Source organism: Protopterus annectens, chromosome 11.part0 (genome assembly GCF_019279795.1).
Source record: "Protopterus annectens isolate FY-2018-M chromosome 11.part0, PAN1.0, whole genome shotgun sequence".
Lineage (NCBI taxonomy): Eukaryota > Metazoa > Chordata > Ceratodontiformes > Protopteridae > Protopterus > Protopterus annectens.
Window position 1 is genome coordinate 1418790898 of NC_056745.1, and position 16365 is coordinate 1418807262.

At 38.7% G+C, this 16365-nt stretch overlaps 1 protein-coding gene across 2 annotated transcripts in view; it reads left to right on the top strand.

Moving 5' to 3' along the window:
* Positions 1-16365, top strand: part of MET (MET proto-oncogene, receptor tyrosine kinase) — a 1562736-nt gene that overhangs the window by 995748 nt on the left and 550623 nt on the right. For both annotated transcript variants that reach the window (XM_044088706.1, XM_044088705.1), the window contains exon 9: positions 3924-4088. In XM_044088706.1, coding sequence (XP_043944641.1) covers positions 3924-4088 — 165 coding nt within the window. The remainder of the gene's footprint in view (positions 1-3923; positions 4089-16365) is intronic.

The following is a 16365-nucleotide window of genomic DNA, read 5'->3' on the forward strand; positions in this document are numbered from 1 at the left end:
TCTATCCCTTTACTATCAATCTATTATCTATTTATTATCTATCTATTATCTATCCCTTTACTATCAATCTATTATCTATTTATTATCTATCTATTATCTATCCCTTTACTATCAATCTATTATCTATTTATTATATATCTATTATCTATCCCTTTACTATCAATCTATTATCTATTTATTATCTATCTATTATCTATCCCTTTACTATCAATCTATTATCTATTTATTATCTATCTATTATCTATCCCTTTACTATCAATCTGTTATCTATTTATTATCTATCTATTATCTATCCCTTTACTATCAATCTATTATCTATTTATTATCTATCTATTATCTATCCCTTTACTATCAATCTATTATCTATTTATTATCTATCTATTATCTATCCCTTTACTATCAATCTATTATCTATTTATTATCTATCTATTATCTATCCCTTTACTATCAATCTATTATCTATTTATTATCTATCTATTATTTATCCCTTTACTATCAATCTATTATCTATTTATTATCTATCTATTATCTATCCCTTTACTATCAATCTATTATCTATTTATTATCTATCTATTATCTATCCCTTTACTATCAATCTATTATCTATTTATTATCTATCTATTATCTATCCCTTTACTATCAATCTATTATCTATTTATTATCTATCTATTATCTATCCCTTTACTATCAATCTATTATCTATTTATTATCTATCTATTATCTATCCCTTTACTATCAATCTATTATCTATTTATTATCTATCTATTATCTATCCCTTTACTATCAATCTGTTATCTATTTATTATCTATCTATTATCTATCCCTTTACTATCAATCTATTATCTATTTATTATCTATCTATTATCTATCCCTTTACTATCAATCTATTATCTATTTATTATCTATCTATTATCTATCCCTTTACTATCAATCTATTATCTATTTATTATCTATCTATTATCTATCCCTTTACTACTTTGTACTAGTGAGCACTTTGAGCTGTTAAGATTATAAACACATATAGTAGGTGGCAACTGCCTGAGGAGGAAACCATATACTGATAGGACATACATATTATAAAAATGCCAAACTAAGGAAGCAAAATGATATACGGACCAGAAAAGTTAGTTTGTAATGCAGAATCTACACACAAATTGAAAAAAGTACTTGATATGTTGTATGAATCTATAGCACAAATACACAACGAGGATCAATAAAAAACACCTCACAGCTGTACAATACAATATAGTGCATACGTGTGTACTCACAGCTGTACAATACAATATAGTGCAGACAATGTGTGTACTCACAACTGTACAATACAATATATTGCAGACAATGTGTGTACTCACAGCTGTACAGTACAATATAGTGCATACAATGTGTGTACTCACAGCTGTACAATATAATATAGTGCAGACAATGTGTGTACTCACAGGTGTACAATACAATATAGTGCATAAAATGTGTGTACTCACAGCTGTACAATACAATATAGTGCAGACAATGTATGTACTCACAGCTGTACAATACAATATATTGCAGACAATGTGTGTACTCACAGCTGTACAATACAATATAGTGCAGACAATGTGTGTACTCACAGCTGTACAATATAATATAGTGCAGACAATGTGTGTACTCACAGCTGTACAATACAATATAGTGCATACAATGTGTGTACTCACAGGTGTACAATACAATATAGTGCATACAATGTGTGTACTCACAGCTGTACAATACAATATAGTGCATACAATGTGTGGACAACACCAGGAAGTGTCTGAAAACACTAGAGCAAGATTAATGTGCAGACATCAACAGAATGGAACTGTGCAAGCTGATGCAGTACATGTAAAACATATCCACACATGGCAGTGGCTATCCACTGATTTAAAATAACACATCAGTAAAAAAAACTTAAATCAGTGGAAATCTTGGATGTTTTCTCTGTTATTTTCTGAACTCTGTCCTTGGATATACTGAGTGGGATTGCTGGAGACTGTATGTCCTGAAGTAATACTCCCCAGCATAAAGGACTTGAAGGAGACAGCGTGGAAAGGCCACTTATTGAGACACATAATCGTGGTCATGCTTTCTCCATAAAATGTACAATGGTTAAACATTAAAAAATATTTTTTTACAAGGAAGACAAGCCCCTCCTCCACACACCTGTAGCACCGCCCCTCCAATTTGTTTATTTAAACTACAGGGTTGTTGCGCCTCAGATGAATAGGTGCCATCAGCAGAGAAAAAATATGAATGTGTGTCTTTATGCATGTAACATGATGTATGTTATAATTTTCTGTCCAACACCATACAGGGCAGTTGAAAAAAAAATGGAACATCTTAATACTAACAACAGCAATTCAGCAGTTAATGGAATTACCTGAAGTGCATATAAAGTTAATATACTCACTGGTATCATAATTCAATAAAAATGGTATATTTAATAATTCAGTGTAATACTGTAAACCACTGCCTGAATCAGTCACATGGTTCCCTTTCACCTAACCTTGGAGACACAATGTAAGTGTGACAAAAAATGACAGGATCCAACATAAGTTACGCATGGGGTGGTATACTTTTGCACCATGGTTACATTTTAAGAAAGAGCGCTGAGATTTTTCAAGCCACATAAAATAGTCATGCACTTAATTCCAAAATGGTGATCAGGCTCGCTGCATTGTAAAACGTAATGATTTTACATTGGTATTCAGTGCCAATGCAAAATGTTTAAGTAAAGATGCCTTTTTGACATCTTTGGTGCTATAGCTTATGCCAGTACTGGTGCTAAAGGCATTACATGGTGGAAAGGCCACTTCCACAAGTACTGGAACTGCCATACAGGTAGAGCATTATTTCAGGCTGCAGGGTCTTTGGACACATCCACTAAGGGCCATGGACATGCCAGTCATAAGTTCTCCTTACTCATCTCTGCTATATACAGGGCTAACTCAAATGTACTTTCTTGATTAAGTCAAACTGTGCTTTCTTAGGGCAACCCCACAGAATGCCTAATTAGTTTAAGGCATGATCTACTCCTGGTATGATATCATGCCATAGATAAATCTGTTTTTCACAATTGAGATACCATTGCAGGATGGTAGAAGTCCCACCTAATGACACCCTAGCTCTTTTGGAATTCCACTGACCAGCTCACATTTTTAAAATTGTGCAGATGGAGCATGAGTACTGATTGTTAATTTCAAATGACATTATAAAATTGTGTAGATGGAGCCTGAGTACCGATTGTTAATTTCAAATGACATTATAAAATTGTGTAGATGGAGCCTGAGTACCGATTGTTAATTTCAAATGACATTATAAAATTGTGTAGATGGAGCCTGTGTACCGATCGATTGTTAATTTCAAATGACATTATAAAATTGTGTAGATGGAGCCTGAGTACCGATTGTTAATTTCAAATGACATTATAAAACTGTGTAGATGGAACCTGTGTACCGATTGTTAATTTCAAATGACATTATAAAATTGTGTAGATGGAGCCTGAGTACCGATTGTTAATTTCAAATGACATTATAAAATTGTGTAGATGGAGCCTGAGTACCGATTGTTAATTTCAAATGACATTATAAAATTGTGTAGATGGAGCCTGAGTACCGATTGTTAATTTCAAATGACATTATAAAATTGTGTAGATGGAGCCTGAGTACCGATTTTTAATTTCAAATGACATTAGGCTGATTGAAAATATCCTTTGTTGACATTTCACGTCTTGTGTAGGTCTAATTTAATGGTAATATAACTTACTTTCCAGACTGGCAAAGATAGATTTTTATTTTCTTTATTGTAACAGGTAGGCATTTGTTTATTTAAATGCTGCTTTTGCTAGCTATGGTTAAATGCAACCTGCACTCTGACATTTTACTTTAACAAAAGTGTCCATGTTTTTTTCCTAGTGTGTCAGATACGATGCTGGAGTGTTATACTCCTGCCCAGAACAAGGCATCTGAGTTAGGTGTTAAGCTAAAAATTGACTCTGCAGTACGGAAAACAAATGTTCAGTTTATATACAAAGAAGATCCAGTTGTCCTAAAAATCGAACCAGCTAGATCATTCCTTAGGTAAGTAAAAAAACTAAATCTATTTCTAATTATCAAAAGTGGGCAGTTTTGAGCAGCAGTAATATTTTACTTTTTTATTAGCATTTGCCTGTTTTTAATACAAGAAAGGATTATGTGGAAATGCTCATTTGTTACAGCTAATAGCACTTGAATTTGAACCCCTGGAGCACTATGTTCATAAATTGCAGCTATTTCCTTGTTCAGAGGCACGCGCACACACACACACACACACACACACACACACACACACACACACACACACACAGTGCAGCTGTGCAATGGGCGTGGCTGAGTAGAATGGCAATTAACTAAATAAATAATCTGCTGGTGAAAATTATATAGAGAAATATACTGTGTAAGGATCCCAGCAGTGTGCATGGAGCATGCCCATAAAGAGGTACATCCACCTGTGGTCGCTCCACTACAAGAACTGCTACGAGCCATAATAAGAGCTTCCAAGCGAAGTTCCTGATAATTTATGTGCATTGATGGGAAGAAAATGGCTGTATAGGATAGTAGTAAAGGAGGACAGTAAGCAGAGGAACACACAAAAGGAAAAGGGGAAAGAAAAAATTGGAATGGAATAGAGTTTAATTAGAAAGAAAGAGTATATTTTATGTGTCAGCTGCCCATTTTTCTTTTTCTGTTCATTTTTTTGTTTTTAAGAATTGTAAAGGGGAAGGAAGTAAACAGAAACTGTGGGCAGGATAGATGGCATAGGGATGGCAGGAGGAGCTGATAAACACAAATCACAAAGACCAACAGTGAATGTGCTAACATAAAAGGGGGTGGGACACAATACAGAGGCACAGACAAACAGGACGGAGGACAAGCATTGATCAGGAGGATTGGACTACAAAATGGGGAGAAGAAAAACACAATGAAAGGGAACACAATGATAGGAGATTAGGTGTTGTGATAGCCTCCCTTTTATGCTGCCTAGTGTAGCACCCAGACAAAGGTCAACAACTCAGCAACTACCCTCCCATCTGGGCCCTGCCTCATTTGGCATCCTAGGCAGGACCAGGCAATTTACACCTCTGATAGTCACACATAAATTCTCCAGGCAGCCAATGTGGATGTCAAGCCAGTGTTCTACCATTGCCATAAACAATCTGTTCCAACTCCTATCAGGCAATGTATTGAGAACTATCAGCAGCATCTCCAGAAGGTGTGACAATACCTACACCATTGACAGATCATCAGAGGCTAAAATGGACCCCTCCAAGCCACCAACACTGGATGACCTTTGCTGTTCAATGGAGAGACAGGCCTAGACAGAGCTGGAGACCCAAAAGGACACAACAGGTCAATTTGACAGCAATTGTTGAGACTGCATGAAATAATAACATAAATTGAGAGAAATAAAACAACAAACAGCATGTGTATATAATGGAAGGATAGCAAAAAAGAAAGAGACAGAACAGAGAAAAACATCGGCAGATATGTATGACCCTCTGGCCTAAAATTACCTGAAGAAATCAAAAAGTATTAAGTATGCAGTGGTAGTTTGGCGGTATTTCTGACTGGGTAAACTACAGGAAAGGTGAGACTACAGGCAGTCCATCACAAGAGGCAAGAGGACATGGATTGTACCCAGATCCCTGAGTGCATGAGGGAGTATGATGCAGATGGTGCAATGCAAGACAGCAGGGGCCAATAGGTGATTTAGAATACACATACCGTAATGTGTTATATCCAAAAGACAAGGAAAGACATGGTAGATATGGCCAAGTATAAAAATGTTGTCGGATAACATATTGACCATGCCAGTGGGACACTTTAACACCAGCAAAAACAATGACTTAAACATGGGCAGCAATCAGCATGTGACAGATCAGCCAGAGGTACAGTTCATAGTAGGTGAAAAGCTATCATGCCCTTGGTATACCATGCATTTCACCACCATTATGCATTTCATGCAATGAAATCTGACCACTGTGTGCTGTAAGAACATAGCAAGAAAGGGGTTCATATCCACATGTGTGGGGTATAGCATTGCACTTGGCATGCTAGGAGGACAGGCTGCGGCAGACAAATGATCACTACCCTGATAGTGTGGGCACCTCACACAGGTTTGGTGAATGAGATAGCACCTTGACCCACATGGACAGTGTAGGTGTTTCCTGTGGTGTGTTAGCCTGCAGGCAGTGGTTGTCATTAGTAACCACAATCTACTATTAATTAGACCAATCTATTTCTATGACATTACTCTGCTGCTGTATTAGTACAGTCAGTGTTTTTGTGTAAATAGCACAATGATATGCCATAGAACCCACATCTGGGTCCATTATTGACCTTTAGTGCCACCAGGTACCACAAAAAAAGTTTAATATATCCACGTCTACTGGGGTCAATGACCCACCTATTCATGTGTCATGCACTTCTCAGCCAGTTATACAGGTGAACAATCACATATGAGCCTTGTAGCCCAGCCTTGGTCCAGTGCAACACTGAGAAAAAAGTGCATCTCAAAGAGATGTACCTATAATTCTCACATTAGCATAACTGCCATGCTATGCTGTCAGCCTTGAAATCGCATTATAACTGCATCTGTTGTCATTGAAATGCTCATCAAATAATGGAATCTAACACCTTTGAGAAAAGGACGTGGTGTGCAGAAGAAAGGATTGCTCAAGATGTCCAAACCTACTACATTTGAGGTAAGTGATCAGACGCCTGCACATGATTGGTAACTATATTGATAGAACAGCTGCTTTTCTGCTGCTGTTTCTAGAGCTGTACAGGGTGCCGGATTGTCAACAAGTGATGGCTGAATGGGGATGGATGACACAAAAGGGCTTTTGCATTTGCAGCCACAGTACTTAACTTTTGACAGCATAAGGTACGCTTGCAGGAAATGCAGTAGATGGGCCTTCAAAGGGGGCTATGGACTGGGGATTGACATCGCTGATGACCATTTGCCTTCCAATTTATTGTGTGGATATAAATACTTTTCAAACAGTTTTTCTGTGTTCTTTGAAGTTGCGGGAAGGCTAGGGTTCTGAAACTGACAATGTGTCTGCATCTTGTTTAGTGGGTGGGGGGGGGGGTAATTTTTGAAAATGTGTACCCATGGTTGTAGTTATAAAGGGGAGAGTGCCTTTAAACATCTGTTTCTCTATGTTGTATTTGGGAGTGACCATGCATTTCAGAAGATCTGTGGTCTGTTGCGATATTGTTTGGCGGGAGTTTGCTTATACAGATATTACTCTCTCTTGCTATTTGTGGGGGTGCACATTAAATGTCTAACTGTGATTCTCTGATGTTGCTTGCTGGGGAAGGTGTTTATTCCCAAAATGTCTCTCTCTGTTTTTGTTTCAGGGACTGATAAAAGCTTAAGGTGATTATATGGAATGCAGTACAAGACATTTGCTACATGATGTTTTGAGATGGGAGTGTGTGTACTGACATGAAGACATGTATGTGCACCACTCTACCACAAGGTCATCATAAGCAGTGTTAATGACATTTTCAGGTATGGCTTGCATTGGGCTATGATGGCATGTTGTGGTACACACCTTTAAAGACCAAGGAACTCATACTAGTGTACTATGACCATGCTGCTAGTATACCTGCTTTATGATTGACAACATGTGTCATGGGTAGGGTAGGTGATATCAAAAGGCATATAGGTATATAGGTAATATATGCAGCAATTCAACATGAAGGGTGACAGACAGGATACAGAGGAGCACAGATGAAGCTATTTAAATATTTGATGGAGGCTGTACATGAGATGTTGTGAGGCTATGACAGAAGAACACGTCAGGAGATCAAGCCAGACTGCAGAGCCAGGTCTAACAAGTACATGCTGCATTTGTGCTATGTTAGAGGCACACCTATGATGTTGCAGGTGCAGTTACTGATGGCACATGTCTCAGCCTGAGTCAGGGCTTACATAGTTTGTGGTACCTCTAGATTGTGAGTTGGGAATTTGTAATATCGGTGCAGGTGACATCACAGACTAACAGCTTAACTATGTATATCCTCACATTTACAGATTGGTTCCAAAAAAGATGGGAAAGAGGATGGAGTAGTTCCCCCAAGTAGGTAAAGACATCTTGCTGCAGTCTTCTCTGAACACAACCAGCAAATCCTCCTTACAGACAAGACCAACCAGGACATCAGCAACCAAGTAAACACCATCAGTGGCCATAACCAGATGCAACAGCAGCTGTAGCATAGGGCCACTGACATGATCTGTCATGGTCATAAGAAGGCAACCTGCTTTATAGAGGAGCAGGTGGCCACAGGTTATGTTACATCTACATTGTCCAGTTCTCTCTTACTTACATGGAAGAGTTCATTATATCTTTTTCTGGGGGGCCATGACAGCTCCCTCGTACCTAGTGGAGGAAGTGACACTAATCTAGTATAGTACTTCACTGGCTGTCATGGTTGTTAGTGAGAAATGCCCTAGGTGGATATTCCTTTACATGTTTATATCTATACATACACACACACACACACACACACACACACACACACACATATATATATATATATATATATATATATATATGTTGTAACTTTGCCAAATGGCTTAATTGACACAATTTGGTTGGCTAAACAGATGGACAATAGGCACATGCAAACAACAATCCCCGGGTAGGGGAATATACCCTTTTCCTGGGGATTGTATGATCTCAGAATTAGAATATATAATTAGAGGATGCAGGTGTTCAAAAAACAATGCTTTCTTTGTGTCTTTTTTTAAGTTTCGCCTGAGCAGAGATTAATTCTCAGTGCATGCGTAGTAGCATGTGAACGTGGCTAATGTCGATCAATCTATTGTATTCAATCAATTTAAGTAGATCTTTTCTGCCTGTCTATTGCTGATCTCTGCATTTGATTTTCAATTGAAGTTTTTCATTTAAGGTTTGGTTACGTCTGTTTTTTTTTTATCCTTTTCTTATAGCGGTTTTGTTTTAAGTTTTTTGTTCTTTTGGAGTTTTAAGAGGTGTTGGCTAGGGTCATTTAGAAAAGTTAGAAAATAATTCCTTTCCAGACAGGGAATAACATCAGCTAATTAGTGGGAGGAGCTGAGAATCGCATTCGTCATTTAACTTGAAATATTTGGAGGAATCTTTATTTAGCTAGAGTGTTTGTTTAACTTAATGTTCTCTGCCTGACTATTGCTGATCTATGTCTGCATTTTATTTTGAAGTGAAGGTTTCATTTAAGGTTTGGTTACTTCATTTTTTATCCTTTCCTTGTACTGCATTTGTTTTGTTTTAATTTTTTTTTCTTTTGGAGGTTTTTTAATTGTAATTGCTTTCAGTTAACTGAGCTTTGTTCTTGACTTGTCACCTAATGCGATGTTTCTTAGGGCTGATGTTTCTTAGGACTGCTTGCACAAGTATTTATTTGGTGTTGTAACTGTTTTATGTACACATTCTGATGAAGTCTACTTTATGACAAAAGCACTCAATGTAATGCTTTTTATGTGGTTCTATTAAAGGTGTTTAATGGCAAAGTATCACCACTTTAACTTTTGTTATTTTCATTTTAAGTTGTAAGAGGTCTTGGCTAGGATCAGTTAGAAAAGTTAGAAAATAATTCCTTTGCAGACTGAATAACATCAGCTAATTTGTGGGAGAAGCTGAAAATTAGCATTCTTCATTTAACTAGAAATATTTGTAGGAATCTTTAGCTGGAGTGCTTGTTTAAATTGTTGTTCTTTGCCTGACTACTGCTGCTCTCTGCATTTGACTTTTCCCATCCATCCACCACTTTGTGGCTTTAGAGTTGCCCTCCTATACTATAAATCTGATTTGAGACACTCCTCTGAGTCTCATCTCATCAGCTCATTTTACTGAGTATTGAGAGATCAAGTTGGGAAAGTCCTCCCTCTTAGTCTCTTAAACTTGAATTATTTTCACTTTCCTCCCCTCCTACTTACTTAAGAAAATCGCACTTTACTCATCTGATTTTACTGTATCTGTGCTTCCTCCTACTTTATTTTGCTTTTTGCTGCATGTTCTTAAGGTATTCAGTTGCCTTTATTCTGCTGCATTTACTACTGCTTGTTAGTAGCCTTATTGCATTGTAACTGTTATTCTAAACCTCAGTTTTGATTTAAGCACTTGGGCTTCGTACTAGTTATCTTAACATAAAGAAGGTTTGTGGTCTACACTCGTAGTAGGAGAGGTAGCTTACACCCTTCTAAGTTGGGAATTGCTGGCTGAAGGCCTATTGTGTCTGTTATTCTATAAGTGTCTTAGTTCTGGATTAAGCACTTGGGCTTTAGGCCAGTTATTTTACATTAACTCATTCCCTTCAGTACAGCTCTTTTGAGAGTGTACCTTTAACTCCCAGTGGATGTGGCTTGAGCATTTAAAAATGAAGTTATCACCTTACAGTTCTAACAAATACTCATTGACAGTGGTCAGATATCAATAGAGTTGTGTTTGTCATTGTGTATACTTCAAGATACAAAACTCTGGTACATTGTTTGTAGCATGGTTTTGGAATTATTAATGCAAGTATGAACAAACAATATTTGATGCCTAGAGGCACTACAGGAGGTAACTGCAGAAATGCCTGGAAGCACAATCAGCTGTAATGAATTAAGAATACTTGTGGCCTACACTCTTGTGGGAGGGGAGAGTAGTCTCCCCCCTTCTGAGCTGGGAACTGCTGGTGAAGGCTTAATGTGGCTGTTATTATAAGTGTCTTTGTTTTGATTTAAGTACTTCAGGTCCAGAACAGTTATTGTACATTAGGAAGGTTTGTGGTCTAAACTCCTGTGGCAGGAAAGCATAGCCTACACCCTTCTAAGCTGGGAATTGCTGGTTAAAGGTTTATTGTGTCTATTCTGAAAGTGCCTTAGTTCTGGTTTAAGCACTAGGACTCCAAACCAGTTATTTTACATTAAGAAGGTTTGTGTTCTACACTCTCGTGAGAGCAGAGGGTAGCCTTCACCCTTCTGGGTTGGGAATTACTGGTGAAGGCTTATTGTGGCTGTTATTCTCTAAGTGTCATTATACTGGTTTAAGCATTTGGGCCCCAAACCAGTTATTTTACATTAAGAAGGTTTGTGTTCTACACTCTTGTGAGAGCAGAGGGTAGCCTTCACCCTTCTAAGCTGGGAATTACTGGTGAAGACTTGTGCCTGTTATTCTAAGTGTCTTTGTTTTGGTCTGTGGTCTGCACTCTTGTGGCATTACTGAGAGATTTTTTTTAACTACTAGACCATCTAGTTTGCTCATACCCAAAGTTGCTCATCAGGTTGCTTGTCTTATTGACTTGTTCAATATTTAAGTTTTCCTCACTCCTCCCTAGTAGATCAGCGGCCATGAATATGCACTTCCCAACTCTCTCTGTGGCCAGTCTGGTTGGCATGTGTATTCTAAGGCATTGAAGCAATTGCCTCATGTACACTGACAACCTACTTAAAACACATAGTGTATGCAATAGGTGTAAATACACTTTAAAGCTGGAGGCAAAACTCTCCTACAACCAAAACTAATCCTATAGAGGTTGTCAGTAACACTTGCACCACACCTGCTGCTCAGGGTAAAGATCCTACACATAAAACTACTTATGCTGATGTACTTACTGGTAACCTTCCTACAACACTAAGACCTCCTGCACAGAACAAAGAAAGGGTCCTCAGCCATCACATAAACACTCTGTTAAAACACCACCCACAGCTACACATAGTAACACTGTATCCAATGTCTCCAGTGCTAAGCCCTTAAGGCAAACACAGACAAATTTCCTGGTCATTGGTGATTCTATAGTGAGGCACACCAATGGCCCCTCACCAGACTGAGTAAGGAAAGAGTCATGGTTAACTGCCATTCGGAGCTAAGATCCATCAAGTCACATAGGCACTCGGGTCATTAAACCACAGGTTCCAGTATGACTCTGTCATAGTCCATGTGGGTGTTAATGACCTGATACATACCTCCCTTGACTGTATGAAGTGAGACATGATTGAGTTTGCTGATTATGTGTCTCAGGCAGGTATGAGCCTAGCACTGAGTAGCTTACTACCTTCTGTAAGGATGAATACATGTTACCAATGTTACCAACAGAAAATGATTGATTTTAACAATTGGCTTAGCTTCTGATGTCAATCCAGGGGGGGGGGGGGTTACAATATTTGATGGCCTGGGGAGGACATGGCTGACAGACCACACTGCTTTGCCAGGGATGGTTTGCACATATCCCCTCTAGGCTTTCAGATATTGACAACGACCTTTTCAACCCCCATAGTGCCTTTTGTAGGCAATGCAAAATTGACAAACCTACAGACTTAACTGAGCCTGTGAAAGAATATCTGAAGGTGGTTCTGCACAGTGCTAGCCATCTTAACAGAAAACTACACTCCCTGCAAGCCTTTCTCTCCCTGAAGAGTGTAGACATCTGTGTAGTAACAGAGGCATTATTTAAAGTCACTGATAGTACCCTAGCAATGCAAGGTTATAATGTCTTTCACACATTTAGACCAGCTACTGCACAGGAGGGAACTAAAGTTGGAGTGTCAGTCTATATTAAGAATAATCTCACATCCAGACTAGTTAAAGTGTATGACCCATTGAAACTCATACCTGTGCAACTCACCATAAACAGGGTATTGTGCCATATCTTTACAACATATAGGTCCCCCTCCATGTCCCAGGAAATCCATATTACCTATCTCAAAGTATTAGAATTCCTCACCATTCAACCTGATATGATATTCATGGGGGAACTCAACTGCCCCATATAGATTGGGAATCCTACACCACTTCTAATGCACACGCCCAACAATTCCTAAACTTTGTTGATACAGTGGACCTCCCCGGTCATCAAACTGGAATAAATAAATAATAATAATATCAACATCCTGGAACAGTTGGCCCATTCTCCTACCAGGAGTACAAATATCCTTGACTGTGTCCTCAAGAACATAGGGGGGGTACAATGTTCCTTATCCAATGTAATATCTTTGCTCAACAGGTTTGACTATAAGGCAGTATTACTTGAAATAAAAATTAAATCCAATGATCCAGCAAAGCCAAAAACCTTTAGGAACTATTCCAAGGCTAACCTCTCTCTACTAAGCAACACAGTGGCTAAATTCCAAGTACCCCCAAACCTAGTAAACACCATAGAATACACTGAGTTATTTACAAAATCTCTGTACAGTCACACTGATAGCTGTATCAAGTGAGCTGTGTTCATTCGAATTAAGAATAGCCATACATACTAACAGCCCCTGACCAATCTAAACAGGCAGCTAAGAGGGTTAATTAATACTTCAAAGGCTAAAGTTGAAGGAAAAATAGCTTCTCAGGCAAAGGACATCCACAAAGCCTTCTACACCTATGTCTGTAACCTCAGAGGAAATATACAACAGTGCGCAGAACTTATTGTAAATGGCATCACCCACACTGAACCAGAGACAATTGCCAAACTTTTAGCTGACAGGTTCAGCATAAATTTCTCCTTCCACTTCCCCCAATAGTCCAAAGGAAATACCACTTAACACAATCCCCCAACTATTACTAAAGAACAGGTCATTAATGCACTTTCCAAGGCCAAAGCAATGCATCGATGGGCCTGGATAACATCCCAGGAAATTTAATAAATAGCATGAAACATGATCTCTTTGGTCCACGTGAATCACTTTTCAATTGGAGCCTTCAGTTAGGTTTTGTGCCCAAGTAATGGAAGATGGCTACAGTCACTCCCCTGAACAAAAAAGGTCCAACCACTTATCCTACTAACTACAGGCCCATAAGTCTTATCAGCCTCATATACAAGGCCATGAAAAGAATCATCATGGATGAGATAAATGAGGACATAGGTAACCTGCAAATGCTGGACCCATCACATCTTGACTTTGTTAAAAGAAGATTATGCTTATTAAATCTAGTGGAATTTTCTTTTTGAGAGGGTCACCAAAGCACTGGATGAAGGTTAGATTGTGCACACAGCTTACCTCAACCTGCCCAAGCCTTTTGATACAAAATCCCACTCAGGCATTATAGACAAGATCACTAATTTAGGTATAAACCCTTTTATTACCTACTGGATAGCCAACTGGCTCACTGATAGGTCCCAGGAGGTCAAAATAGGTGAGGCCAGCTTCACCAAGAGGCTGGTCACTAGCAGAGTCCCCTAGAGCTCGGTACTGGACCCACTACTTTTCTTGCACCTATTTCTCTGAAATGGAAGCAATTGGTGAAGGTTTATGGCTGACTAAGTTTTCAGATGATTGCAAACTGGGAGTTATCATCACATCCCCTGCAGACACTAGCATCTTCAAGAAGGTCTAGCTCTGACTAATAAATGGTGCCAAGGCCATGGTCTTAAACTCAATGCTAAGAAATGCATAATTGTACCCTTTGGGAAATCAAGCATCCCGGCTAATTACCATGTTGATAATATACCCCTAAGAATCAACCCAGTGGTCAGGGATCTGGTTACGCACATAGACAGCAGCCTTACCTTTGACCACCATGTGGCCACAGTGAAGAGGAAATCTTTTTATGTTGTACAACGTATAAGTAAGGGCATGGCATCTTGGTCCAAAGAGGTTATTAATCCCACTGTACTCCACCCTTGTCAGACCAGTGATAGAGTACAATGCTCCCTTTCATATGTACCTGACCAGGCATATGCAGCAACTAGAGCGACCTCAAAGGTTCCTTACAAAAAGAATACAAGGTATAACAAACCTGCCTTATGCAGATCACCTTAAACCCTTTCCATCTACTCAGTCTCCTATAGATTCCAAAAGAGTGATCTTTGCCTGACTTACAAGGCATCTGCAAATGCCGCACTTATAAATCTCCTACATATTTGTAAGACAAAGAGTACCAGAAATACAAGTTCTAGGGACCTGAATTTTGTCTGAGACATAAACAGAACATGCTGGAGAGACAGATATGTGTCCATGAGAATGCCCCCCCCCCCCTATGGAACAGGCTTTCCATCCATGTGAAGCTGAACTTATTGTAAATGGAACTATTCCAAGGCTATGAACCAAATGATTACACTCAGTATGGGTCTGGTTCTGGCTCCATCATGTTGCTCTGCAGTCTCAGTATCTCAAAAGTCAGCCCCCTTGCCTTTAATAATAAAGATCAGAAGGCTGTGGGTTCCATTCCCATACCAGGTAGTTGGTTCCATTGCCGTACCCATTCCCTACATCCTTGACAAGTGGATGGTGAACAGGAAATTTCAACCAGGCCTGGCATGCAGATCACTTATGGACAGAATTAGCTTATAAAAGGCTGGCCCTCAGTGTCCTATTTGGATGCTGGACATCATTATTCTTTCAGGCAACCTTGGCTAGGCTTAGAAAGGCACCTTGGGTCATTAGCCTAGTAACAGTCTATGAATCTGTGAATGTGTGTGTGTGTGTGTGTGTGTGTGTGTGTGTGTGTGTGTGTGTGTGTGTGTGTGTATATATATATATATATATATATATATATATGTGTGTGTGTGTGTGTGTGTTTACTAAGAAAATGTTGAAATACAAATCTTTAAAATAAAAATCTTGAGACCACAATATTGAAAGACCAAAATGCTGAAGACCATCATTTCAAACTCCGAGACTTGCTTCCCTGCATCACTCATGTTAGCACTTATTCCTGGGTCCTTACTCCTGTTGGACATGTAGCAGCACTTTTTCCTGGGTCTGCACTCCTATGGAGTACTGATATTTGAGTATATTGATACTGTAGTATTCAGCATTTTGATTTTTCAATATTATGCTCTCAAGATTTTGATTTTTCAAGATTTTGTATTTCAGCATTTTCACAGTAAACCATATATACATATATATGGATATATATAGTAAAATGTGTTTATTTATAATAGTCCCATTAAGTCAGTGGCCTCTTTTCAGGGGAAACCTGAGATGACATTCATACTGACTAGTTGAAATTTGGCCAGGGCAGCAGGAAATGTCCCCTGCCCTTTTCAATAAGCACTATTGGATCTTTTACATCGAAATGAGCTACCTCCAAATCAGGCAGATGGGTCCTCAGTTTAACATTTAATTTAAAAGATGATGCACTTCCTCCTATGCTACACTGTAACATCAGTATTAGAAAATTAATCCAACTACCTGGTATGGGAATGGAACCCACAGCCTTCTGATCTTTATTATTAAAGGCTAGTGGGCTGACTTTCCAGATACTGAGACTGCAGAGAAACATGATGGAGCCAGAATCAGACCCATACTAAGTGTAATCATTTGGTTCATAAGAGCACATCCACACTGGGTCCTGCACAAACTCCCCATGAGGCACCTTCTCCACTGCTGTCTCTG